This window comes from Arabidopsis lyrata (genome assembly GCF_000004255.2).
Source record: "Arabidopsis lyrata subsp. lyrata unplaced genomic scaffold ARALYscaffold_5, whole genome shotgun sequence".
NCBI classification, from domain to species: domain Eukaryota; kingdom Viridiplantae; phylum Streptophyta; class Magnoliopsida; order Brassicales; family Brassicaceae; genus Arabidopsis; species Arabidopsis lyrata.
In genome coordinates, this window is record NW_003302551.1 from 16680152 (window position 1) to 16707174 (window position 27023).

Genomic DNA, 27023 nt, shown 5'->3' on the forward strand with positions numbered 1-27023 from the left:
ATACTAAAATTTGAATAAAGGTAAAATACCCAATCCTAGAATCGTTTCAAATTTCTACCAATCATATTTGTAATTATATTTGTAATACGTACCACTTTCTAAAATTCTTTAGAAATCGTTTTGACATGCAAAAAATTCTATAAAAATCGCTTAAATCACAATTTCCTCTTCTTTAACTCTTACTCTTCATTGCACACCAAAAAAAAACTCTTACTCTTCATTTGTTGCCGTGAGTTTTCACCATTCACAATTGTCTAGTAACTAGTTTGTTGCCGTGAGTTTTCACCATTCAGAATCATAGTCATTCATGAAATATTCTCATGTCATATATATTTTTTTGTTAAAAAGAAATGTCAAGTGAAGAAATAAAATGAAAAAAGAAATAAGATATTAGAGAAATACAAAGATTGAAAAGCAATGTCTTCAGGAAATAGATGTTGAAAGCAAAATAATGTTTGCAGACATAAAGTATATTCGGTTGTGCAATGAAACAAAAAAAAAAAAAAAAAAAAAAAAAAAAAAAAACAGTTCTATACAAGCATTTATTTTCTTAACCACTAAATTCAAAAAAGTATGCAATTTTGATCCAAACACCCTTAGAGTATGCAATTTTGATTCACACAGTGGGAGGCTCTAACCAATATTAAAAAGAAAAATAATAAAAAAAAGGAGAGAGAGAAGAGAATCGATTCTCATTTGAAAACAATTGAAAACCTCTTTAGAGACTTCTTTCCTACGTGTCAAAATCACATTGGTTTTATCTTTTTATTTTTAATTTTTAATTTAAAATAATATTAAAAGTATTATAATAATATATTTGAGAGACTCATAGAATCTCTACTACTGTGGTTACTCTTAAGGTTAAATTAAATCGTTGCATTTTTTTCCTACTGTCAAAACTGAATGATGAATCTGAGAACAACATCGTCACTAACACACTTTAGAATCTTAAACAAAAATAATAATTGTGTAATATATACAATGTACATGTATCCAGGGCAACAACATTACGAGGTTCATTTGCCCGTGATGAATGGGTGAGCTAATGCCTGTGACACTGTAAGTCTCTTTTGAGGATCAAGTGTGAAAATTTTGTCCAGAAGATTCCTGAAATGAACCAACACTTTGGGATCTTCATCCTCATAACGTCGTCTAATTACTGAACCTAAATCTTTTGGCTTTATGTTTACCATTATTCTCCTTATGGTCTTTCCAGTAACACTATCCTCCTCTGTAGCATAGAAGCATAAGTCCTTATCGAAGTGCTGATCGATAAATGCTCCTTTGCGAAGCATCTTTTTAGGGAAGGGACCTTTCAGTTCCATATGAAGGCGTAACATATCATTGTTTGTGGAGCCAGGGAACATAATTTTCCCGCTATAAAGCTCATACAGGCAACAACCCACAGACCAGATATCTAACGGATGGTCGTAGGATAGTCCAAGAATGATTTCTGGAGCTCTGTAGAAGCGACTAACAAGATATGGTGTAACTTGGTTTTCACCAGCAAACATTGCACTACCAAAGTCACAAAGCTTTAACATGTTTCTCCCCTCATTCACTAGTATGTTGTCAGGCTTTATATCGCAGTGAAGAACCCCACAATTCTTGAGATGTTTAAGGGATATGAATAACTGCTCAGCATACACTCTAACATCAGATAGTTTTAGACCAATGTTGACACCAATCTTCTTCACAACTTCACGGAGATTCAGATGAAGAGACTCAAACACCAAGCAAAGGTGGTTCCTATATTTAAAAGTTGAAAGAAGACGGACGCAGTGGCGCTTATTCTCTGGGTCAGAGCCAGCTAGCTTCTTCAATATCCGAATCTCAGCCTGGCCAGCCTTATGCATTGTCTCATTGTTCCGAATAAATTTTATAGCCACTTCCTCAGGTTCAGCTAGTTCAGGTTTTGTGTCTTTTGCCCGCACCACGGTAGAGAAGACACCTTTTCCATGAGTAGCCATGATTTCATACCTATCATCAAGTAGTTCACCAAACTGATAACTGTAGTATCCTTCTGCATCATCCCAATTATCATGGAGTCCACTCCTTACAAAAGTAACAAGGCCATTTCCTTTCCGAGTACCAGCAGCTGGAGACTCCCCAAAGATATCATCACTGAACATGTCATTCTTTGGGCTGCCTTCCTCAACCCCTGCGGAAGCTAGTGTCCTATGTAAGTCTGAAATCACAAGCCGTGCAGGTGATTCCCCAACTGTCGAAGATAGCTTGGCGACTTCACCGTCTACCGCCTCAGTATCCAACCCAACTTTAGCTTGAACATCTGCCACAGTAGAGGACTGCTCCAACTTTTTCTTATATTTCTCCAATATGGCTTGCGTAATCCTCCTGCTTTCCTCGATTCTATTCAGGTCTAAAGCTTCTTGTTCTTCAACTTCCCAAACAACATCATCACCTTCATCATCATTATCAGTTTCTGACTTTTCAACGTTGCCTTGAGTTTCTTGGAAACTGCAACCGTTAGGTTTATGGCCTTTTACAGAATCTAAGTCATCTTCATGCCTCACTTCCCCATATCCATCACCACCACTTTTATACTTCTCCTGATCACTCTGAAGTTCTCTTCTTCCTCTATCCCTATCTTGATCTTTACGTCTCTCTCTTTCATTCTCCCTCCCAGTCATCTCTCTACTACTATACGTGGCATTATCAGTTTCGGACCTTTCAAAGTTGCCCCGAGTTTCTTTGAAATTGCCACCGTTAGGATTATGGCTCTTTATAGAATCTGAGCTTCTTATCTCTAAGTCATCTTCTGCATCATGTATTGAGTGTTTGTGCCTCACTTCATCAAGACTTTTATGCTTCTCCGGATCACTCTGGAGTTCTCTTCTTCCTCTATCTCTATCCCTATCCCTCCGTCTCTCTCTTTCATTCTCCCTTCCAGTCTCTCTACTACTAGACCTAGCTTTATCTCTACTCCTCCTACTACTTCTGTAGTGGTCTCTATTGCTATCTCTATCAATGCTTCCCCTCTTCGAAATCTCCCCTTCCTCCATCTCAAGTTCACCACCGTCCCCTAAAGACATAGAAACATTCTCTTCATCAAGATGATGACTGTGTCGATGCTTGTGATCATGATGGTGCTTGTGATGATGGTGTTTTTGCCGCTTCGAAGATTTAACGACTTCTTCGGACGGCGAATACGACCGGCGGTGTTTGCGGTGGTTTGATTCTACCATCTTATCTCTCACCATCAGATCGTCGGGAAAAGAGAAACAATCGCAAAATTAGGGTTAGGGTTCGATTTCTCGCGCGCTCTTTCTTCCCTCACTCTCTTTTAATTTGTGTATCCGTCAATTAAAAATCGTCACATTTATATGGAAAACTAGTAAACTACAGTCAGGGCAAATTAAAATCAGAATCGTCTATTTTAAAATCCATAATGATACGAAAGAAAGGGCCCAGGCCCATGAAGAATAATGATTAAAAGGATAGAGCCGTAGTAAATCGTGTCCGTTCATTCAAAACGTTTCCGATGGATGGATGACACGTCATCGATCCGCGTAAAGCTCAGGTAAACCAATGAAAGCCAGCACAAGCCTATATATAAACAAATCTCTTCGGGTGAACGACCTGTGTCCCCCCCGTAAGTTTCATATAGTACCATAACAACACAGATTTCGGGTCTCGTCTCCAGTCCACACAAAACGAAAGTTAAACTCCAGTTTCCCCCTAAATCGAAAGTTCTAGACCTCAGTCTCCAAAATTTCAAATTTCGTGGTTTATCTTCGGTTTACTGTGCCGGTCACACCATTAACCGCTTAACATCGAAATTAAACCGAAATTACCCAGAAACCAATCCGATTATTAGACCCATTACACCCGATATTCCCCAAATCAAACCCTAGAACCCTAAAAACGAAAAATCCCCAAATTGAACCTTAGAACCCTAGAATCAAAAAATCCCCAAATTGATGGATTCGAATGAGCTTGATACGAATGCTCTCGTCGTTCATGCGGAGGCTACTGGAGTTGGTCCGCAAGAGGAAGGAGATCCAGGAGGCAATGGACCTGATAATGTACCCGATGATGAAGACCCAAGGGAGCGAGATGCTTTTGAAATCGAGAAGGCTGTAATGGAGTTTAGAGACGAACCTTCGATTCTACATGATGAGTATCCAGACAGTGAGGAAGACGAAGAAGACGAAGCTGCTCGGGAGAGAAAACGAGACAACATTAGAGGCGGAGGTGGGAATTTGTACTATCACCAGACATTCTTCAGTGCCATTGCTTTTAAAGAAGCTGTTCTCGACCATGCTTTGAAGACAGGCTGCAACATCGCACAATACAGGTATGATAAAACGAAGCTTGGATTTAAATGTGATGGGGATGGATGTATATGGCGGATATACTGTGCAATCACGAAGAAATGTTCTAAGTGGAGAGTTAACGTGTACAAGGATGTCCACACATGTAATCCGAATGGAGATTGTGAGATGTTGAAGGTTCCTGTTATTGCTAGGTTGTTTCTATATAGTATTAGAGATGAACCCGACTATTTTCTTCCTATGAAAATTGAAGAAACCATTAAAAGGAAATGGAAGATCACAGTTTCCAGGCCTCAATGTCAAGCTGCAAGGAGAAAAGCATTGAGATGGATAGAAGAGGAAAATGATAATCAGTTTGCTAGGCTTCAAGAATATGCTGAAGAGATAAGAGACTCCAACAAATATTCAACTGTTGAAGTGCAGACTGTGACAAATGATGCAGGACAAGAGGTATTTAATAGGTTCTATGTCTGTTTTAATGCGATTAAGAGAACATGGAAAGAGACTTGTAGGCCATTGATTGGAGTGGATGGAACTTTTATCAAAGGAAAGGTTAAAGGTCAGCTGCTGGTTGCTTTAGGTAGAGACGCTGATAATGCTATATACCCAATAGCATGGGGGTGTGTTCAAGTAGAAAACATAGAGAATTGGGTGTGGTTTGTGAGGAAGCTGAAAGATGATTTGGGACTAATGGATGGTGATGGTTACATCATAGTGTCTGATCGTCAAAAGGTAATAAGCTTCAGATTTCTTCACATTTAAGCATTTATTATTTCTGTTTCATGACATAATAAGCTTCTGATTTCTTTATTTTACAGGGTTTGATCCGAGCAGTTGAGCTAGAGCTACCAAAAGTAGAGCATAGAATGTGTGTGAGACACATCTATGGTAATCTGAAGAAGAATCATGGAAAAGATAAAGAGATGAAGAAGTACATTTGGGATGTGGCATGGAGCTACAATGAGAGCAGCTTTGAAGCTCACATGACTGAGCTTTACAACCACAATGCGGCAGTTTGGCGTGATGTTGTCAAGTCAAAACCAAGAACTTGGTGCAGGGCATTCTACAAGCAAGGAAACTACTGTGAAGATGTAGAGAATAATTCAACCGAGTCCTTCAACAACTCCATTGTAGAGGCTAGAGACAAAGCATTTGTGCCAATGCTGGAGACCATTAGGAGACTTGCAATGGTCAGAATCTTCAAGAGATCTGTGGAATCTAGTGACCATAATGGGAGATGCACGCCATATGTTGGTAAGTTTCTTGCCAAGGAACACAAGAAAGCTTCAGAGATGAATATAAGAAGAAGCACCAATGACATGTATGAAGCTACCAGAGGATTAGATACTCATAGGATAAGCTTGACTGATAGGACTTGTACTTGTCAAAAATGGCAAGTTTGTGGCATTCCTTGTGAGCATGCTTATGGAGTCATCTTAGAGAAGAAGCTTGAGGTTGAGGACTATGTGTGTCACTGGTTTCGGACAGCTATGTGGCAGAAGAACTACAAGGACGGCCTATTTCCACAGAGAGGACCTGCTTTTTGGCCATCAACAGCTCATCCTAATATGCATGTACCACCACCACCACCTACACCTGGGAGGAAGAAAGGAAAAGAGAGTAAAAAGGACAAAAAGAGGAAGAAGGGAAAGAATGAGTCACCTACAAAGAAAGCATCTAAGCAGATGAAAAAGATAATGCACTGTGGTGTTTGTCATGCAGCTGGTCACAACTCCAGGTTTCATAAGAAGAAGAAGTCTTCTGCATTGGTAAGTATGATTATTTATTGGTTCAGTTGGTCACAATAGGTTACTAACATGTTTTGCTTCATGATTTGTCTTAGGCCTTTGAAGGAGTTGAGACTGCAACTCATGGCAGTCAAGTGGAACCGTCTCAAGGAGTGGTGATGTCTCAAGGCTGAAGGATTAGAGTGAAGGATTAAAGTAGTGTTAGATGGCAGTAGGTTTTTTGGTTTACCATCTGATTAGGATTAGAGTACAACGGCTTTGTATTTTTGGTTTCATTACCATGGCTTTAACTTTTTGGTTTCATTACAACGGCTTTGTGTTTTTGGTTGCATGACCATGTGTAATGGTACATTGTTGTCTCTGTCTTTTGGATGATTGGTACATTGGTAAAGCATTGAACCAATTTATGCTATTTCTGTCTCAGTGTTTTGCTATTTGTCTCTGTTTTAGGAAATAATAACATTACATAGGTCACAAGAAGTACACATAACAAGCACAAGAACCAAATTTCATGTTTCATTAGACATTACAACAACAAGAACAAAACAAAACAAGAAGCACAAACAAAGACCAACAACAACAAGCCAATACACTCGTTTCAGCCTATCACATTACTCAAACCAAGCATGATCATACACCCTACGATGACAGCAATCGACATTTTCTTCATGCTTGATTTGGATTCCAACAGTTCTGCTTCTACCCTCTCAAAAATCTCTTTCTCTAGCTTCATTTGCATCCTCTCAAAAATCATCTTCTGGTGATCCATAGTCTCTGATGTAATCTAGGACATGGTTTGTTCAAGTGCAGTCGTTCTTACACTCAATCTCTCTATCTCATCTAACAAAGCTTCGTCAACCCACTTGAAAGTGTGGTTATCATCGATAAGCTACAGAGACCAGAGAATTAAAGTCAAAATTCGTAAGAAACAACCCAAATATCAATCACATTACCTTATGTGATGCAGCATAAGCACAACGATAGTAACGGCGGTATGGATTGGCGGCGGATTTGGAGATGATCGCCGAGATACTTGCTCCACACCAACACATCTTCGGCACACCCACAACTCTTCTTCTCTGTCCCACATTTGATGCTCCACTCGTAGCTCTGGATGAATTGCTCATATTCAAGCTTAGACTTCAAATCTCTGATGTTGTTGAAATCTCTGATGTTGAAGAGAAAAATCAAAATTAGGGTTCTTCTCAATTTGAGGATTCTTGAAATAAGTATTTATTTCGGGTTGTGGTAACTCGAATCGGGTTCAAAATCGGTTTATTATTCTGGGTTTTGGTTTGGCATCGGGTTCGGCACAGTAAACCAAAGATAAACCAAGAAATTTGAAATTTTAGAGACTAAGGTCTGAACTTTCGATTTAGGGGGAAACTGGAGTTTAACTTTCGTTTTGTGTGGACTGAAGACGAGACCCGAAATCTGTGTTGTTATGGTACTATATGAAACTTACTGGGGGAGACGGGTCGTTCACCCAGAAGAAATCGAAGAAGAACATCGAGACGTACAAGATCTACATCTTCAAGGTTTTGAAGCAAGTTCATCCAGATATCGGAATCTCTGGGAAAGCGATGGGAATCATGAACAGTTTCATCAACGACATCTTCGAGAAACTCGCTCAGGAATCATCGCGATTGGCTAGGTACAACAAGAAGCCGACGATCACTTCTCGGGAAATTCAGACGGCGGTGAGGCTTGTGTTGCCTGGAGAACTCTCGAAACACGCTGTTTCTGAAGGCACTAAGGCGGTTACAAAATTCACCTCTTAGGGTTTATATCTCTTAATTCTCGTTCGAATTGGTTTAGTTTTATCTCTTTCTTCTAGAATTGTGGTGGTAAATCTGTGATTAGTGAGATCTTTGAATGAATAGGTTTCTTCATAAGAATTGGGAATTTGAACAGATTCAGAAATAAATAAGCCTCAATTGCTCAATTTTCTTTGAAATATCTCTGGAAGAATGTGATTCGTTGACTGCTAAACAATCGTAGTTGAAATTTCGATCTTTTTTTGTTCTGTACACATTTGTATGTTAAAAGGAATATAATTTAATATTGAGATACGTGATCGATATATTCTTCCATTTCTGAGATTTTTTGCCTTTTTTCCTATCCATACACTTTTGGTTCTTTCACGATTCCACTAATTTGGTGGGAAGATAAAAGCTTGTGATCTTCCGGGTGCTTGATTTGCATGACATGAGGTATTAATTTAGGACTTTATTGTCTGAAGACTAAAGCTCTGTTCAAAGTGTCTGATCTCTGGCTATTTCTTAAGCTCAAGGAAATTTCGACCTTAAAACTAAGAGATAATGAAACATAACAATGTCAACATGCTGCATTCAGTAATTACCTTCTTCATTGGGGCTAAGTCAAGGAGCTCTTTAACTGAAGAAACCATACCATGGACACTAAGCTTTGGAACGGCCAACCCGAAATCAAGGTAGACCTTAAGAAACAAAAAGATTGAAAAGAAAATAAGGTAACGACAAGGCATAATCTTACAGATAATTGAAACCTGAGAATAAGCTGAAGACAGAAAGGATGCTTCCTTTAAGAATGGATAAGATGCATGAAGAAGAACGATACGACACTTTGCAAATCTTTTGTCCTCAAGAAGGGTTCTACGGTGAAGAGGATTTGACAACCTCAAATCCAAGTCCCTTTCACCAAAACTGGCTCAAACAAATAAAGAACTAGAGTTTTTTCATCATCTCAAACCAAAGAGTTTCTGACTCTTTGTATAGCACAGAACAAATTCTCAAAAGATCATAGCTTAGAAGCATTGAAAAAACTTCAGATATGCCTTACAACATCAGTGCAAAAACACATGGTTACCAGATAACTCACGGTAGTCGTCTACCAGCCATTCCAGCACGTGCTTCGAATAGTGAAGGACTAATCAGTTGTTAAGAGACACGATAAATCTCTATCATTATACTTGATAAAAAAATGAGTCTAAATGCCAATTTATCTAGTCACTGCATCCAGCATGTTACCTCTGTGTCGCAGCACCTACATAGTACATACTATTCCACTTCCTTGCTTGTAACCGTGCAGTAGTTTCTGCGAGAAAAACAATAGTCAGCAAAACCAGTCAAACTTAAATTTGCAAAAAGAATAAACAGAATTAATCAATTAAGCACCTGTGATTTCACAAAGTAAGCCAATTCAGTCCCATCCGGTAGCCCATTTGGCAAAAACAGCAACCGGTGTAAATTATTATACCTACAAAGATATGATTGCAATTTGTTGTGACCAGCCGTGGGATCTCATTTAGAGAATGAATGTGAACAAGGATACCCAAAAGAATGAGGTTCACAAAAGCAATACAAACCTCTTCCATTTACCGCCTCCAGAAACTTTCTTATGGCAACCAATACCAAACATATGAGAGGTAAGCCTACAGTATTAACGACCAAGTATAAACGAATTGTCAGTAGGAAATACTCGAGTAATCAATATCTAAGCAAGAAAATTTGAGGACCGTACTTCTTTTCTTTTGGCTTATGTTTTGTGTCGTCGTGTGTCCTTTCTACAGATTTTCTCTCTAATATCATTGTTCTCTGGAAAACATGGGAGTATTGAGCTTTGACGGTGATTTCTAATCATGTTATTGCTGACAATCGATGATTGATGATTGATGTTAAGGTTTTAAGTAAGAAAACACGTTACAACTGGGCCTATTTGAGACCCATAATAATAATAAACAAAATGCTAGGCCCATGAATAAGAGTATTAAAGACGTTACACGTGTATAGTTGTGATTGGTCCCGAGTAAGGTGGCCACGTCTTTGTTGACCTTTCTTTTGCATTCTCTGCCTTAATATAAAAAAAAAAACCTGGTTTGATCCATTTTGCCTTGTCTCAGATTAGCTTTGTAATAATATCTAGCTGGGTTTCCTGTAATTTCTCGTTCGGATTCTTGTTACCATGATTCGGCTATAGTGTTTGTGCCTCTGATTGATTGTCCCAAGCATCGTTCTTTACTTATTTTTAGAGATAGCTCTGAGATCTGTCTCTGCGATTCGTCGGATTTTATTAGGGTTTTTTTTTTTTGTTTTGGATTTCTTCTTCTAGGGTATCGAAGAGGATAGAGAAAATGCGGGTGTCCTCAGAGATACTCCTTCTTTCTTTGGTTCCGGCGTTGACTTTTTATCATTCTGGTTTGAGTTCTAATCGTTTGAAACCTCTTCAAAAGAGTGATTGGCGTGGTAATCTTAGTTAAACAAAGTTTCCCTCTTCCTACAATTTCTCTGTTTTTCAAGTTTCTCTTCGGTTTCGTTTGTTCTCACGCATTTTCTATCTCGAAGAAGAACAAGCTTTTGATCTCGTTCTTCGGACATTTTAGTCAGTAACCAATCTTTTGACATTTCGGCTGCTCGATTTGCCACGCTAGAGGTAATTTGGCTATATGATGATTTTCTTGGCTAAAGTGTGGTTTGATCTTAATTTCTCTTACTGATGATGGTATTTGAATTTCTGTTCGTTTGCAGTTACTTTTGGATATGAGCTCTGTCTGTGGTGGGTTGGATTTCAAAGATGCAGAGTTTCACCTTGAGAGCAGCTCTGCTTCCAGTCCCAATATATGTTCTAATGGCTCATCAAAGCATATCTCTTGTGTTGGATCTGATGATGCTCAAGAGTCTGATGGTGATGATAGTGGTTATATACAACAATATGTGATTGAAGATTCCAAAGACAAGGCGATCTGCGAACCCATCCTTGAGTCTTTACCTCTTGAATCTTTGGATGATGAAACTGAAGACAAGAACCTTGCATCCGCATTGCAAGACATGTTCTCTGAAAGTGTAAGTGACCCTATATTACTCATGACATCCGCTATCTTTTTTTAGTTTTGTCCTTTGTCCTGTTTTGCATAAGGTGTGGTGCGAGACTAACCGTATAATTATACATTATATTGCTCATGTATAAGTTTCTGTGTGTGGTCATAGATATACTTGAACTTAGAGATTTCTTGTAGCTTTATGCTTGTGTTCGTGGCTGTTTCCATCATATGTCGGTAGTTGCTTACAACATCTAGATTCAACCCTATAGTCTTTAGTGGTAGATGTCCAAGAATGCTTTGGAATCAGGTTACAAAGCTTCCCTGGCCAAAGCAAGAACAAAACTTAGGTTTTATGATCCATGAAAGAGTACAATTCCTAAATTTTGGCTGTGTGATATATATATCTCAATGGTTGAAGCTTATAAAACATCTTTTCTGTTTCTGATATATGTAGTAGAGAAATGCTGTGTTTATGCTGGCTGCTTCTGATTCTTGCTGTTCTTTGGCAATTCAACTACAGATGAGTGTGGTTACTCTGATTCCTGCCATTAAAGGTGGTCGAGAGAAGCATGGCAAGTCACTCGAGAAGCTGAGAGTGTCATGGGCTGAAGATGTGTATGATCCGCCACCTTCCATTGTCTCTCACACAAGAAGCAAGAAACAGCAACCGCAGAAATCAAAGAGCAAAGACAACCTGAAGAAGAATGGAAAGAAAGGACAAAAGGGAAGCAGCCATTCCCGTGGCAGCAAAGACAAGAAGCAGATTTCTTCTCGCAGCAGCAGCAAATACAGTCGTGATAAGTTTGATTGGGCAACACAAATGTCTGTTCTAGCTGCGTCTTCTTGAATCTGTGTAGCATCACCAAGGCACTTGCGTCTTCCTTACTCTTTTCTCTCTCACTCTCTCTTGTTTATAAATAAAAAGATTTGGTGTGAAAACTTTTCTTGAGTTTCAGAACGATTGTTGTTATTCGTACGGAATTGATTTTGATTTTACACCCAACTATTATTGTGAAGCTTTTTCCTCTCGACATTTTATTTTTATGTATAATATAGCTGATAATTTGCGAAAAGTTGATGCCTCTATTTTAGTAGAGGAGATTGGATGGTAGTCCGTAGATTTCAACTCTCAAGTCTGATGAAAAGCGTGCACAGAAATAAAATTTCAGTTTGAGCAAAACCCTTGCATGCACAGCACAGGAACAAACAACATTAGTATTATATATGCTTAAGACTTTATTATATTTGCTTCTTCTTTTTAGTTCTTCCCTTTACAAAATATCTCCACTAGGTCTCACCTCCCCTCTCCTGTGTCAAGCCTAAATTCTAATATTCTCTTTGTTAAGAGCTTGTACAAAAAATAACAGAGGTACACAAGAAATGACCCTTCTGCAAAAAGAAAACAAAGAGTGGGTTTCTAAAGGAGCGAGAAAGCAAAAAAAGGAAAGATCCCAAGTCCCAAAATCCGGATGAAGCTTCAAAAAAACTTCCATGAAAGATGAAATCAGATGAGTGAAGTTGATTCTGAAAACCTCGGTACTTTCTTCTCGAGCATCGATGTTCCTTTGAATATTGTAAGTTGCACTTCTCTCTGGTACTTCTGTAACTGTAAACACAAACACCATTGTTAATCCTCTTTTAACCAGACTGCGCAAACCATTAAAGATTTGCCAGGAAAAATGTCCCTGGCCAAACTTTACGTACTTGATGTTCAGTCATCTTTGTGAAGCCAAATTTCTTTGTCCAGATAGACTCAGCTTCTTCAGCTGCTGGGAGAAGCAAGTTCTCGACATTCAGAGAGGAAAGAAGATTCTCAACGCAAGCAAACAGCCCTTGAAAGTAGCCCTAAAGAACCATTAAACAAATTGGTTTTGTCACGAGTTATAAGTAAGCGAATCCGCCACAGTAAAGAAACATGGGATGTACAAAACCTTACCCTTCCCTGATACTCTCGGCTTGTAGCTACAATAGGAAGTTCTGCAACCTTCTGACCAAATATCCTAAGCAGCGCGGCAGAAACAACAAGGGAACTAAATATGCAGCAAAAACAAAAGAAAATAACAATTAGGGAGATTGAGAGATGGTAAAAGAAAAATACAGAAAGAAAGATAAATGCATCAAGAACACCAAACATACTTCACCATCAAGACCAAGCAGTACATTCCTCCAAACTCCTGGCCTGATATATTTCTCCTGTAAATATGTTGGAAGAATTACCGGGATGATCAATTACTATAAACATATGAATGAACAAGGAACTTGAATCTGGGTTTATCACAGTACAGCTTACCCATAGACCATGACAGGAATGAGATCACGACCAGACTTTGCCACAATGGGATCAAAACACTCCTGAAAAGTAAACTCATTCGCTATACATGTGTTTATAAAATAAATTTACAAGCCAGATGATACTCAAAATGATTTGAGCACATTTATAAGTCGGGGCATACCCTGAAAATAGTAGCTGCTCGTGAAAGTAAGGGTAGATGCTCTGCGTATCGACTTTTTCCACTAAGCATCCTCCATTCCACATTATCTCCATTGTCAATACATATTCCTTTTTCTCTGTACTTTCTGCTTATCGTGTCTAACAAAACCGTGGGAATAGTTTGTGGCCCACACGAAGCAGAGCTTTGAAGAGCCGTGTGAATCCTGCTGCAGTCACTACAGCAGAACCATTTATCTTGGGGGATACCCTACAGCATTCAGGAAAGAAGTTGAGACAGGTTCAATGAACATGTGAACACAGACCACCAATATTACAGGACTTACTTTCAAATCGCAAAGATCATTTTCCCTGAGACAACCGACGTGATACTCTTTCTCACACTTCAAGAGCAAAGAGAGAAATGACCATTAGACAAGACAGACATTGTTAAAGAAAATCTTGAATAAGAAACCAGAAACAACAATACCTGGTCACAGAGAATAACTGTCCTATCATCAAATTTCCCAATGCTAAAATCAAGTGACCTATCAGAAATGGGAGAGAAGCAATAAGCAGAGTGGAGTACGCGTATATGCGCACTCAAACTAAAAATAGCTATAGAACCAACCTGCAGAACACACAACCACCAATTTCGCTTTCTGGTGCTTTAACAACTCTTGTCAGTCTTATAACTATGGATTTTAAATTGGGATCAGTAGCAGTGGCTGTTTTACAAGAGGTAGGTCCATCATTGCAGCTTGAACAGTACCAAGTACCTTCAGGCATTGATTGAAATTTCAAGCATGCTGCATATGAAAAGGTTCACAGAGTATTAGAACTGGAGAACAACCTTAGAGCTGATACCAAAGCAATGTTGATTTTGCAAATCATCTTTAAAAATTTACTTCAGAACTTAAATGGAAAGAGGCATTTATCAGTAATTCCTTTTTCATTATGCTTCTGAAAATTTTCTTGAAATATGTGCTTAAAAGATTAATTTGTAGATTTACAATAGTAGAATGAACGAGCAAGTCTACTATCCTTTAGCAGTAACTTATACCCACCTGTATGAAATGCTTGAGGACATCCAGCACAGAGTAGCAAATCTCCACCATCGCCACAAATAGAACACATGTCATCACTGTCACCAGTTGTAATGACATGGCCCCCATCCGCCAATGACATGGCTATATCATGCAATGACAATCCAGAAGATATGTGGATATGACGATAACTGCAACAGAATCAGAAACTTCAGATATGTCTTACAACATTAGTGCAAAAACACATCTTAACTAGGTAACTCACGGTTGTCGTCTACCAGCCATTCCAGCATGTGCTTCGAATTGTGAAGGACTAATCTGTGGTTAAGAAACACGATAAATATCTGTCATTCTACTTGGAAAAAAAAATGAGCCTAAAGGCCAATTTACAGATTCACTGCATCCAGCACATTACCTCTGTGTCGCAGCAGCTACATACTATACCACTTCCTTGCTTGTAACCCTGCAGTAGTTTCTGCGAGAAAAACAAGTGTCGGCAAAACCAGACAAACTTAAATTTGCAACAAGAATAAACAGAATAATTCAATTAAGCCAACGGTAACAGACCTGTGATTTCACAAAGTAAGCCAATTCAGTCCCATCTGGTAGCCCATTTGGCAAAAACAGCAACCGGTGTAAATCATTGTCCCTGTAAAGATATGATTGCAATTTGTTGTCATCACCCATGGGATTGCATATAGAGAATGAATCTGAACAAAGTTACTCAAATAATGAGGTTCACAACATCATTACAAACCTCTTCCATTTACCGCCTCCGGCAGCTTTCTTATGGCAACCCATACCAAACATATGAGAGGTAACCCTACAGTATTAACAACCACGTAAATTTCCTTTGTTCCGTAAACAAATTGTCAATAGGTAAACTCGAGAAATCAATAATATCTAAGCAAGAAAATTTGAGGACCGTACTTCTTTGCTTTTGGCTTATGTTCGTGTCGTGTGTCCTTTGTACTGATTTTCTTTCTAAAATAATTGTTCTCCGGAAAATATGGAGTAGAGCTTTGACTCTCATCAATAGACCAACCAGAACCAGGATAACTGCAACTTTCACAACAGTAACTTAGACCATGTCAACCTTCTTATAAAATAAACAACTAGATAATAAAGGATCCAAGTGTCGCAGAACGTCATCTTCAATTACAAATCTTTGGAGATTTCAGATCAAGTAACAACACAAGTAGGAGGTCAAAGTACCTAACAAGGGATTGAAACGAATAATCCATGATATGGTTGCTATCATCTTGCTGGAAACTTTCTGAAGAACAGAATAGCAAGTCAGCTATGTCCATCAGAAAGTAAAAGAATACACATTAAAATCCAGGGAAAGTACTTTTAAAATGCTGGGAGATTTCTAAGCAAACAATGCAGACTAAATCCACCAAGCAACTAAGATACCTTTCCAAGCCTGAAATCCCTCCTCGCTCAGAGCAGAACCAGCCACTTTCCTTATCACCTCCTCCAAAACGTCAGGGGGAGCAACCCTCAGCTCTTGAATCATGTTATAAACCGGCCGTCCGTTCTCCAGATATATGTGATTATTAGGGTGTTTTGTTTTTCCACCAGCATGCCGCTCGAACTCATAGGCACCTAGAACCTTCCCACAAAACGAAATATGACATAGTTAAAAATTGAGAAATTGCACTTCACACAAGAAAACTATGAAAAATCGTGAGGAACAAACTTACTTTCGAGAAATCGCAGACAGTACAGCCACACAAATACCCACCCGAGTGGATTATCCCTTGAAGCTCTCTCTAATGACCATAAAAGTAATATAATAACAGATGTCACCTATAATTTATCGGTAACAGAATGAGAATATCCAAACTCATAGCAGGAGAAACCACAACGAACTTACCGCAGGTGAGATTGAAAGGTACTTCACCCGAGCACCATCGAGGATCCCCGTCGCCAATAGCTTCTTCACATTAGATGGAAAGTTGGTAGAGTCAATCTTGTCCAACATTTTCACACCTAAAGTTGAAGAAGCTACATTCGAAGGAGAACCCTCCCAAGTATGCTCTTGAATCATAGGCAAATCACAGACATCCTCATTTCGTTTACTGAGCTTAAACGTGATTTTCGTTATCCCAGTAGTGCTAAGATGTTTTGGAATCTCCCGTACAAAACTTGACGGTACAGCATCACTCGATTGCGAGCTATCAGCTAGCGATGAACAGTATTCACTGCGTTTCTCATCACTAGTAGCCTCATAGGAACCAGAACAAGACCCAACACGATCACCAGAACTCGATTTAGCCGGATTACTAGTGATATCACGAAAACTAGAGGCGTTATCCACCACTGGAGACGCAACAGGGTTAGATATTTCCGACCTAATGTCATCATTTGAAGGTTCCTTGGCTTGTCTCTTGTTGGAGGAATAAAGCTCTTCTTCTAGATTATCTTGTTCAATACAAAGACGGTCTCTCTTCTTCGTTTCCGAATTCTCTTCCGCCATTTCTCCTTTCAGTAGCATCTCCAAAGAAACTGTTCCTTCTCCCATTGTAAAATTTCACAACTTCACATAATGGCATTCAAACAATCAACACTTGTACTGTAACTGAGATTATCTCTGAAACTGGTAAGGCTTTGAAACAATTCCAACTCCAAGTTTGGGGTACTCTGATATTGCGAATACGATCCGTAAAACATGTATGTTGGTCTCAATCCAAATCGGAGAAGAAACTGTCTGGTGATTGATTTAGGGATTTTTTTTTTTTTCTGAAATCCGAATGGAGAAAAAGGTATCGATTTAGTAACCCTAAAAATTCACATATGTAGATGATTAAAGTCGAAATATTCACAGTAAGAAGAAAACGGAGGTGGAAACCGACCCTAAGCTCGACGAGAATCGAAAGTTGGGAAGAAATTTTTGTGGATCTAAGATCTGCAGAAAACGATTAGAAGAATCGATTTCGAAGCAAATCCGAAGAAGGTAAGAGAGAGGAACCCAAGGGTAACGAATTAGGGTTAGGGTTTTCGGAAGTGTGATAAGAGAGGGAAAAGAGAAAGAAGAGGGAACGTGTTACGCGGCAACGAACCAGAAGGAACAAAAGCTTTATTTAGATAGCGGTCCATATTTAACTTTTAAATGTGAGAGACAGAGAGATAAGACCAAGGACACTAGTTTTTTTTCTACATCGACATAACTATTTTTTTTTAAGCTGACAAAAAATTAAGACAAATATTATTGGTAATGATAAAATAAAACTTTCCTAATTTAAATATACTTATACCAAATTATGAATATCGAATTAATAGCTTTTAACAGATTTGGATGGATAATATTACAGATTTTTAAAATAATTTGTTGGTAATAACTGAAAAATTATTTAGCGGGAAAAATGAAATTTTATTTCTAGTGTTAGTGGCTTACAAACGTGTTCCGTTGAATTTATTGAGGTAACGAGTTCGATTCTCTCTTTCACACCTCCTTTAAATATATATATATATATATCTTAAACTTACTAAATAATTGTCCTAAATTTTTTTTTTTTTATTTTGCTTTCAGCTTTCAAAATTAAAGGATCGGCTCTGTTTAAAATTTTATGTAATAGTCAAATTTCTATTCATATTTTTTAATGTAAGTTGAGATAATACTATGTTTTCACCCCGGATAGTCGGATAGAGGTAGCATCAATGTACCATGTCCATATAATTTTCTTTTGGTAAGAGAGTTTAGATAACACTAACTAGGAATATGTAGACAAAGTACTAGCAAATTCATTTTAGATTGATTTTTCTTTAATATAAAGGATGATACTGTTAAATTTGGGTTAATTATGGGCTTCCAACTAAAAACCAATTGGCAATTAGTGGATTGGTCCTAACCCTTTATATATTATTGGTTGTCCCATCAAACTTCCGATGTGGGACTTGGATTGTATCTCCAACAATCTCCCCTTCAATCCAAGGACCATATGGATCTAACACGCCTCATCGATCCCTCACTCGAATCGATAATAAGCCTCTTTCTCGGACCCCCATTACTCGGGTTTGAGGTATGTCCGTATCCACTTTTCTAGGTCCACCAAAATTTGAACCTTGGGCTCTGATACCATATTAAATTTGGGCTAATTCTGGGCTTCTAACTAAAAACCAATTGGCAATTAGTGGATTGGCCCTAACCTTTTATATATTATTGGTTGTCCCATCAAACTTCCGATGTGGGACTTGGATTGTATCTCCAACAGATACTTCTTCTCTTTTTCTGGCTGGAATCATGTTGATTAGTTGGGAGAGAGGTATAAAGGAAATAGATAACAGAATGTTTCAATGAAAACAAGTTCATATCTGGTATAGCTATGAAGACCAAAGGTACAAGTTCTATGTAGATTAATGTATAATGGTTTTCATTTAATAATGAACCTTCTTAAATGCATAATTATTGATGATAGTAAATACTACTAGAGATATCATAGAAGGAAGAATCCCATATGGTAGATATGATGATCTCTCAACGGTCAAGGCGAATCTAGATTCAGACTCAAGATTATGAAGATAGTGAGTGCTTGTGACAGAAATTCGAAGCTCTATTGAAACGAAAACAATAAAATCCACAGAGATGTTACAAGAGGGAGCAAAAGAGATTAAACCTAAGAAAGAAATTTAAAGCCTGATATAGTCAATCAAGTTTGGATGGCCAAAGAGAGGGATAAGGACAAATGTGGCACTTTATCTATACGGGTAAAACAGAGTTAAGGTGGTATAAGTCGAAAGGAATTTTTGTTTCTATGGTTCTTACATTTGTTAACACGATAAATTATTGTCCATATGTTTGATATTAGTTTTTTACCCAAATAGCGAAAATAGGTACAAAGCATCAAGATCAAATAGAAATCCATAACCATAAAGCTTAAGCTTAGCTTTAAAGACCTATAATGAGAAATACTGATGTTAAACATCAACGCTTACAATTATAACAATAATGAGAATGGTCCCTCGATGGAGTTCCACAGTTGTAGCAAAAAGCCAACCCACACCTACAAAATGTGTTAAAAAAGATTAAAAAAGGAAAAAGAAAACCTTTGTTTCAAAATTTTACATCACAGACAATAAGAAGAAGAAGATACATATACCTGCACTTCATGTATAAGCAACCATGAGACTTCTCAATATAGAATTTGCAAGAAGGACATCTTTTCCATTTCTTTTTCTTTGCCATCGTCGCAAGCAAAATATCATCTCTTCCTCTTTCGTTCTCCGCTAGCTTCTGAAACTCCTCGCAAGTCATCTCCGGATGCCACTTAGTCCCACACTCTACACACACCATTCTATGGCAATGAGGACACTCTGAGTCTTTCATTACTTCACTCTCGTCCATGAAAAGCAAAGCAGAGCAATCCTTGTAAGGACAATAGAATCTCTTCGAACGCATCACTACTGCTTCACACAAAGCATCACCCCACCGATCAAAAACCTCTCTTGGCAAGATTTGACGACACTGATCTGGCTCGAGCCGACCAGAGCAACCAGAGACAGGACACTCGATTGAGAGGATGTTGTCTTGTAATTTAGCTGCTATATATTTCGAGACACAATCGTTGCAGTAGAAGTGAGAGCATCCACCGATACGAAACGTTTCAATTATGGATTTGGTTTCAACACATATCTCACAGTCGAAAGTAACCGTCGCTGACGAAGAAGACTGACCCTTTTCTAAAGATTTGGTGTGGATTGGTGGTGGGAAACAGAGGATTCTGATATCATCGTCTTCATCGTTGTATAGATCAAGATCTATGTAAATTGGAGATTCTGATTTGATTGCTCTGTTGTGAGGAGGGTAGACCCAGAGACGTTGAAGTTTGCGATCACGATCGTAATTCTCAACGGAAATGGCGTCACGCTTGGTAGAACCACGAGCGGATAGAGGAGTGGAGGAGAAAATGAAACAATCGGAATTATCGCCGTCGTCGTTTACATCTCCGGGAAGATCAACGATCACCGCGTTAACAGACTGTGTCGCCATTTCAAAATGATTCCAATTAGGTTTCGTCCACAATCAAAATTAGGGTTTATAAATCACTCTACTTTTTTGCTTGCATTGGATCACTTTCCATTTTCCAAAGCGTCTCACTTTTTGGCAAGTGTTAAAAAACCTAAATCGAATCTTTAATAATTTAACCGGTTCACATACGGACCGGTCGGTTATTAAAAAATCCAAATCCTTAAACCCTTTTGTTGCTTCATCTTCTGAAACTCTCTCATCATCTTCTCTGAAACTATGGCTTTCTCTTCGTGTCTCAAATTCTATCCATTTTCTATCTCTCAAGCTGTAACCCTAACTCACCATTCCTTCTCTCTCAAGCTAACTCCTCCTTCTTCTACCATCTCTTTCGCTTCTCCTAACTCAGCAGCTCTCTCCTCTTCCGATGTCAAGCTTCTCGACTCACTCCGTAGCCAGGCTGATGATTCCGCCGCACTTCGTCTCTTTAATCTGGCCTCTAAGAAGCCAAATTTCTCACCTGAACCTGCTCTTTACGAGGAGATTCTCCTCCGGTTGGGTCGGTCTGGTTCGTTTGATGATATGAGAAAGATTCTGGAAGATATGAAGAACTCAGGATGCGAAATGGGTACTTCTCCTTTCTTGATATTAATCGAGAGTTATGCTCAATTCGAATTGCAAGATGAGATTTTAGGTGTTGTTCATTGGATGATTGACGACTTCGGGTTAAAACCCGATACCCATTTTTATAACCGGATGCTGAATCTTCTCGTTGATGGGAATAATCTGAAACTTGTTGAGATTGCTCACGCGAAGATGAGTGTTTGGGGGATTAAACCAGATGTATCTACGTTTAATGTTTTGATTAAAGCTCTGTGTAGAGCTCATCAGCTTAGACCTGCGATTTTGATGTTGGAGGATATGCCTAGTTACGGTCTTGTTCCTGATGAGAAGACATTTACAACGATTATGCAAGGCTACATAGAAGAAGGTGACTTGGATGGAGCTTTGAGGATTAGGGAACAGATGGTTGAGTTTGGCTGTTCATGGTCTAATGTGAGTGTTAATGTTATTGTTCATGGTTTCTGCAAGGAAGGGAGAGTTGAAGACGCTCTCAATTTCATTCAGGAGATGTCTAATCAAGACGGGTTTTTCCCGGATCAGTATACTTTTAACACGTTAGTTAACGGTTTGTGTAAAGCAGGGCATGTGAAGCATGCTATTGAGATTATGGATGTGATGCTTCAGGAAGGGTATGATCCAGATGTGTATACATATAACTCTGTGATCTCGGGTTTGTGTAAACTTGGAGAGGTGAAAGAAGCAGTGGAGTTTCTTGATCAGATGATCACTAGAGATTGTTCTCCAAACACGGTTACTTATAACACTTTGATCAGCACATTATGCAAGGAGAATCAGGTTGAGGAAGCCACTGAGCTTGCCCGTGTTCTCACCAGCAAAGGGATTCTTCCTGACGTTTGTACATTTAACTCTCTGATACAAGGTTTGTGTTTGACTAGGAATCATCGGGTCGCGATGGAGCTGTTCGAAGAGATGAGGAGCAAAGGATGTGAGCCTGACGAGTTCACGTACAATATGCTGATTGATAGCTTATGCTCCAAAGGGAAGCTAGATGAAGCTCTAAACATGCTTAAACAAATGGAATTGAGTGGTTGTGCACGGAGTGTGATAACTTACAACACTTTGATTGATGGGTTTTGCAAAGCTAACAAGATTAGAGAAGCCGAAGAGATATTCGATGAAATGGAAGTACATGGAGTTTCAAGAAACTCCGTTACATACAACACACTCATCGATGGGCTTTGTAAAAGCAGGCGAGTAGAAGACGCGTCTCAGCTCATGGATCAAATGATTATGGAAGGACAGAAACCTGACAAGTTCACATATAACTCGCTTCTAACACATTTCTGCAGAGGAGGTGACATAAAGAAAGCTGCGGATATCGTGCAAGCCATGACCTCAAACGGGTGTGAACCAGACATTGTGACCTATGGAACCTTGATAAGCGGTTTGTGTAAAGCTGGTAGAGTTGAAGTTGCAAGTAAGCTTTTGAGGTCAATTCAGATGAAAGGGATTGCTTTGACACCGCATGCTTATAACCCGGTGATTCAAGGGTTGTTTAGAAAGAGGAAAACAACAGAAGCTATTAATTTGTTTAGAGAAATGCTTGAACAGAATGAAGCTGCACCAGATGCAGTATCTTACAGAATCGTTTTCCGTGGGCTATGTAATGGAGGTGGACCAATCCGTGAAGCAGTGGACTTTCTTGTTGAGCTGTTAGAGAAAGGGTTTGTGCCTGAGTTTTCTTCTTTGTACATGTTGGCTGAAGGTCTTCTCACTTTGTCAATGGAAGAGACACTAGTCAAGTTAGTTAACATGGTGATGCAGAAAGCTAGATTCTCGGAGGAAGAGGTTTCAATGGTGAAAGGTTTGCTTAAAATCAGGAAATTTCAGGACGCTTTGGCCACTCTTGGCGGTGTCTTGGACAGTCGTCAGCCGAGGAGAACTTACCGGTCAAGATGATACCTTTAGAAAAAAGTATCATTCCCAATTTCGTAGAAGATATGTATGATGTTATGAATATGATTTCTATAAGTTTTGAAGTAATTAATCCATATGATCTTATGTTTGACGACCAACATGCAGAAACAAAACGACAATCGACTGTTAGGTGTTCCTCATTCATTCGTTGGGTCATCCTCTCTCTTCCACTTCTAGTCTCTACGGTCTCTCTCGTCCTTACTGTTTGTATATGCAGGCTCCGATTGTTTTTGACATTGATGCAATACGACCAAGACAATGATTCAGGATGACGTGTTCTCCGGTTACCTTGACAGATTTCAGATTAACCCAGTCAAATCCTGTGGTCTATGGTCAGTCCACTATACATTTGCTTCAATAACTATCCTCGGTTGTAATTCCAACCACAAGCGTCGTGTTCTCAACCACCATATATATATACACATGCTTTATTGTTGGGGTCAGTGGGATACTAATAAAAAAGCATCTGGATTATCCACTAAAAATTGTGGATCTTTTTCTGGTATAAGTGCATATTTGTTCAATCAAGTAGATCAGTCCACGTATATCAGTAGATGACGGACGGTTTCGTCACTAGTAGATAAATTACCACTGCCACTTGTATTACTACTTCCACATCCACTAGTGGATTTTGTTATGGATCCAACCAAAACATTCTTTGAACCTGCTAAATCCTTTTACCCTTTATAGAAAAATGCCAAAATAGCATAATTTATGCGTTTCTAGAACCCACATTATCACGCTACCAACAAGTAAGACAATTTTGAGAAAAAGAATGTTCAGTTGTGATTACAGTTGGTGATAAATTCAAACTGTGAAAGACTAAAACCGAAAATCTTTAGCAAACAATCGGCTGTGGATCTTGTACAAATATGTTACTCCTTAACACATGAAGAAAAAATTATCAAGAAACTGCCAACTTATGAAGAAAAACGCAGACCTGTGGGTATGGATGAACATGGTTTTAAGATGAAGACCAATCTCATCTTCTATTCAGACCACGACGGTCCCGTCCTTAATTAATTATACACTTCTCACGGGGATTCTGAATCACCTATCCAAAGAAAGATGAATATAGTGTTACTGTGATATTAACTGTTAGAGCTACATGAGCTAAAGCTTGCTTACCCTTAGAGAAAACCTCCACCCGTCCAAGCGGAGTCTGATTTCTCGTTGTGACCAACAGATTTCTTATCGCCTGCACTTTGGTAATGACCATCAAAACCATCATCTTTGGCATCATGATCATCCCAACCAGTCCAGCCATCATCATCATTAGAAGCTGATGACCCCTTTGGAGCTGCTGCTTCTGTTTTCTTATTCTCATTCTCTCCCCAACTATCCCAAGAATTTGAATTCTGCGAATTGTTGTAATGACCACTTGATGATGATTGTGACCTTCCTCCCCCAACAGATGAATTCGCTGCTTTGTTCCCATTTCCAAAGTTCTGGTAGTAACCATTGCCCTCACTTTCACTCTGCTGATTCCAGCTTGTTGTTCCTTCTTTAGTGAACTCTTCTACCTTCTGTGTCGCCATTGCCATTACTCCTTTCATGATCCCCCATGTCCTATGTCCTATCTCTGTTGTCTTATTAGCAACTACATTTACAGTTTCACTCACCTTGTGATCATACCCACCTTCCTTCACCTGCAACAAAATGATAAGATCTGATTTTGACACCAGTTTTCCAAAACTCTATTGCCAGCAGTATTATGGTAAACAAGAAATGTACAGAGAGCATCCAAGAATTGTGTTTTCTACAGAGTTATAAAGAATCTCACTAGAGGTGTGGTAGATGCATTATGGTTGAAAAAAAAAATCAGCCTCGAGAATCAATTTTTGCGAATAGGTAACACTGTGAAGCTAGAAAGAACACTAAATTTGTCGCATAACTATGTCGAAAATGGGATAACAGGCGAGTACATGAGTTATTAAGCAACACAGCAACTAGATATTTCACAAACTCTATGCAAATCAAGCAGAGACTAGACTACAGATAGTTACCTTGGATGTGAACTCCTTGGTTCCTGTTTGAACAACACTTGCAGCTGATTGAGCTGCAGATGCGGCCACCAGAGACAGTCTTCCAAAACCCTAAGCAATTTTAAGAACGAATCAACACACAAAACGTAATTCACTCAATTCAAAAGGGAATTGAAAATCATTCAATTCACCTGAGAAACAACTGAGAAAACATCATCCTGTTGATTACTTCTCGGTGGTGGAGCCGAGCTTGATCCGAATCCTACATACTTACCGCCTTGCGAAGGAGGAAGACCTTCAGGCTTAGACTCATTCTCCGCCATTCTCCTCGCGAAGAAACTCTCTTTCCCCGCAGCAGAAGCCTCCAGCTCGGATCGCGTGTAGATATCCGACGACGACTTTGACTTCACATGTGCACCTCCTCTAGTTCCTGATGCCCTAAAATCATTCGCTGATTGATTCCGTCTCATATCAGTTGAAGATTTGTAAGAATCATCGTTATCCCAACTATCCCATCCTCCATTGTTGTTGTTGTTGTTGTTTCCATAACCGCCCTGAGCCAACGGAGGCTTCTTATTCATCCCCAAACCTCCTCCTATCGCTTCCTTAACAACTGGCGGATCATTCCATGGCCTACCTTCAGCTAAAGCTTGGATCCGGTCACGATACACAGAAGCAGCGTTCGAATTGTACTTTGAAATGATATCAGTCTCTTTAGCGATTCCGTATTGCGCGAAGAATTTGTTGAGCCGTTCGTTTCCTCCAGCTTCCATTTTCTTGATCTGGATCTCAGACCACGAATCCATGGTTACGGATCTGACGAATGAGATGTGAACGCCTAAGCCTCGGTGTTTCCCGGAGCATTCCAAACACATGAAGATTCCGTAAGAAACCGACGCCCATTGAGGATTCTTTTGAGCGCAGTCGACACATACCTTGTTTTCAGGCTGAGATTGGAGAGTGCGTAATTGTCTCGCCGCCGCCATGTTTCTCGGAGCTCTGATCACCAATCAATCCAACCTGAAGCAGATCTGATCCAAATCTCGCAGACTTGTGCTGCTCAGATTGATGCGTTGTTTTTTTTATAACGTTTTTTCTCTTCTTCCTAATAATCTTCGAGTAACTCGTTTTCTTTTTTTTTTTGGTATGTGTCTCTGGCACGTGAGAGGCTCTCTAGCACGTGTTTTTAATTGGCCCAAATGATTTTTGTATTAGTCCAAATATGCACTTAGAAGTTGAATTTCGTCATAATCCAATCACTAGATATCCTAAAAAATGCCGACAAAAAAAAAAAGATATCCTAAAAAATTTATAATAATACTGTATTTAATAACTAAAAATCTTTAAAATATTTTCAAGTAATTTTTTTAGTAGACGGTGGTTTTTTTTTTTTTTGTGTGTTCATTTCAGACAATATTGTGTGTGTTTCTGTCAAATTATGTTCCAGCAGCTCAACTGTTGTTTTCATTTTTGAAAAACTAAACATAGTCACTACACTTTCATATACATGTATATACTACATTTTATGTATTATTCCATAACCCCGAAAGATAACTTAGCTTCTAAGATGGAAAAAAAAAATAAAAAAATTAACTTCATAAACATTGGGTCTAAATGGTAACCGAAGAATCTGACTGAATCCGGCTGAATTTTTACATTTTCAAATGGTAACCGCTGAATCTAGCTGAATTTTTTTGTGATTTTTAGTAGTATCTATCACAATAATTAAAACTTTAACTGAAACATATCGTCAAATACTTATGAATATTAATAGAATAATTAAAAAATATCTAAATAAACTAGAAATATAAAATTATCCAATGGTCTAATTAACTATTATACTACTAAATAAATACTAAATTATCTAAAATTAATACTAATATAAATAATATATTGGTTAGCAAAATTGAGTTATTCTTTCATATTTAATTTTTGAACTATGAAAAATATGTAAATAATTAATGAAAAGCTTTGTAAAGCATTATTGAAAACTTGATTTCAAAAATTAACATGATAATAAAATATAAATTATCTAATTATTTTTTTTATTGTTTTCTAGTATTTTAATCAATAATATGATCAGGCTGACTAAGAAAATTATTAATTTTTTTTTGATATTTTAAGTAATATTTTAGTATGAGTTACGTTGTTTTGTGAAGTTTTTAAATTTTATTTTAAATTATCTAAAAATTA

General features: G+C 38.5%; 7 protein-coding genes across 13 annotated transcripts; 3 read left to right on the forward strand and 4 right to left on the reverse strand.

The window, feature by feature from the left end:
* Positions 1-811: 811 nt before the first annotated feature.
* On the reverse strand, positions 812-3577 carry LOC9312287 (serine/threonine-protein kinase prp4). Its single transcript, XM_021024214.1, has one exon. The coding sequence runs from the start codon at positions 3219-3221 to the stop codon at positions 1017-1019; it is 2205 nt and encodes a 734-aa protein (XP_020879873.1). The 5' UTR covers positions 3222-3577; the 3' UTR covers positions 812-1016.
* A 3905-nt stretch (positions 3578-7482) lies between these two features.
* On the forward strand, positions 7483-8115 carry LOC9314002 (histone H2B.8). Its single transcript, XM_021024680.1, has one exon. It carries the CDS (start codon positions 7498-7500, stop codon positions 7822-7824), a length of 327 nt encoding a protein of 108 aa, XP_020880339.1. The 5' UTR covers positions 7483-7497; the 3' UTR covers positions 7825-8115.
* Positions 8116-9922: 1807 nt separating this feature from the next.
* On the forward strand, positions 9923-11870 carry LOC9312288. The gene is made up of 3 exons (XM_021024679.1): positions 9923-10453; positions 10549-10863; positions 11362-11870. Exons 2-3 carry the CDS (start codon positions 10561-10563, stop codon positions 11686-11688), a joined length of 630 nt encoding a protein of 209 aa, XP_020880338.1. The 5' UTR covers positions 9923-10453; positions 10549-10560; the 3' UTR covers positions 11689-11870.
* Positions 11871-11961: 91 nt separating this feature from the next.
* On the reverse strand, positions 11962-17404 carry LOC9312289 (increased DNA methylation 1). 6 transcript variants are annotated; one of them, XM_021024674.1, is made up of 19 exons: positions 16195-17399; positions 16022-16090; positions 15732-15930; positions 15531-15615; positions 15246-15374; positions 15073-15138; positions 14883-14964; positions 14731-14790; positions 14581-14633; positions 14337-14506; positions 13901-14078; positions 13760-13817; positions 13617-13673; positions 13295-13540; positions 13132-13193; positions 12978-13034; positions 12778-12871; positions 12546-12686; positions 11962-12447 (listed from the first exon to the last, which is right to left on the reverse strand). In XM_021024674.1, exons 1-19 carry the CDS (start codon positions 16840-16842, stop codon positions 12346-12348), a joined length of 2556 nt encoding a protein of 851 aa, XP_020880333.1. In that variant the 5' UTR covers positions 16843-17399; the 3' UTR covers positions 11962-12345. The 6 variants fall into 6 exon arrangements, with proteins under 6 accessions (XP_020880333.1, XP_020880332.1, XP_020880335.1 ...); XM_021024673.1 differs by having other exon boundaries at positions 15246-15380; XM_021024676.1 differs by having other exon boundaries at positions 15531-15591; positions 16195-17398.
* Positions 17405-19042: 1638 nt separating this feature from the next.
* On the reverse strand, positions 19043-20484 carry LOC9314003 (ATP-dependent RNA helicase DEAH12, chloroplastic). The gene is made up of 2 exons (XM_002877889.2): positions 19418-20484; positions 19043-19321 (listed from the first exon to the last, which is right to left on the reverse strand). Exons 1-2 carry the CDS (start codon positions 20305-20307, stop codon positions 19243-19245), a joined length of 969 nt encoding a protein of 322 aa, XP_002877935.1. The 5' UTR covers positions 20308-20484; the 3' UTR covers positions 19043-19242.
* On the forward strand, positions 20476-22942 carry LOC9314004 (pentatricopeptide repeat-containing protein At3g53700, chloroplastic). Its single transcript, XM_002876175.2, has one exon. It carries the CDS (start codon positions 20563-20565, stop codon positions 22825-22827), a length of 2265 nt encoding a protein of 754 aa, XP_002876221.1. The 5' UTR covers positions 20476-20562; the 3' UTR covers positions 22828-22942.
* A 594-nt stretch (positions 22943-23536) lies between these two features.
* On the reverse strand, positions 23537-25994 carry LOC9312290 (probable ADP-ribosylation factor GTPase-activating protein AGD6). Of its 2 annotated transcripts, none has more exons than XM_021024378.1 (4): positions 25022-25994; positions 24852-24941; positions 23974-24494; positions 23537-23899 (listed from the first exon to the last, which is right to left on the reverse strand). In XM_021024378.1, exons 1-3 carry the CDS (start codon positions 25814-25816, stop codon positions 23976-23978), a joined length of 1404 nt encoding a protein of 467 aa, XP_020880037.1. In that variant the 5' UTR covers positions 25817-25994; the 3' UTR covers positions 23537-23899; positions 23974-23975. The 2 variants fall into 2 exon arrangements, with proteins under 2 accessions (XP_020880037.1, XP_020880038.1); XM_021024379.1 differs by having other exon boundaries at positions 23537-23890; positions 25022-25928.
* Positions 25995-27023: the final 1029 nt, after the last annotated feature.

Bases quoted from the DNA above. Each gene is read 5' to 3' on its own strand.
- LOC9314003 (XM_002877889.2), bottom strand. From the start codon at position 20,307: ATGGCGACACAGTCTGTTAACGCGGTGATCGTTGATCTTCCCGGAGAT. The intron at 19,322-19,417 runs GTATATGTATCT...CACATTTTGTAG, and splicing joins TGCTTATACATGAAGTGCAG to GTGTGGGTTGGCTTTTTGCT.
- LOC9312290 (XM_021024378.1), bottom strand. From the start codon at position 25,816: ATGGCGGCGGCGAGACAATTACGCACTCTCCAATCTCAGCCTGAAAAC. The intron at 24,942-25,021 runs GTGAATTGAATG...AAAATTGCTTAG, and splicing joins TTTTCTCAGTTGTTTCTCAG to GGTTTTGGAAGACTGTCTCT. The intron at 24,495-24,851 runs GTAACTATCTGT...ATTTTGTTGCAG, and splicing joins CCAAGGAGTTCACATCCAAG to GTGAAGGAAGGTGGGTATGA.
- LOC9312288 (XM_021024679.1), top strand. From the start codon at position 10,561: ATGAGCTCTGTCTGTGGTGGGTTGGATTTCAAAGATGCAGAGTTTCAC. The intron at 10,864-11,361 runs GTAAGTGACCCT...ATTCAACTACAG, and splicing joins AAGACATGTTCTCTGAAAGT to ATGAGTGTGGTTACTCTGAT.
- LOC9314002 (XM_021024680.1), top strand. From the start codon at position 7,498: ATGAAACTTACTGGGGGAGACGGGTCGTTCACCCAGAAGAAATCGAAG.
- LOC9312289 (XM_021024673.1), bottom strand. From the start codon at position 16,842: ATGGGAGAAGGAACAGTTTCTTTGGAGATGCTACTGAAAGGAGAAATG. The intron at 15,616-15,731 runs GTATCTTAGTTG...TGATGGACATAG, and splicing joins GGGATTTCAGGCTTGGAAAG to CTGACTTGCTATTCTGTTCT. The intron at 12,872-12,977 runs GTATGTTTGGTG...CTGCATATTTAG, and splicing joins TGCTTGGTCTTGATGGTGAA to TTCCCTTGTTGTTTCTGCCG.
- LOC9314004 (XM_002876175.2), top strand. From the start codon at position 20,563: ATGGCTTTCTCTTCGTGTCTCAAATTCTATCCATTTTCTATCTCTCAA.
- LOC9312287 (XM_021024214.1), bottom strand. From the start codon at position 3,221: ATGGTGAGAGATAAGATGGTAGAATCAAACCACCGCAAACACCGCCGG.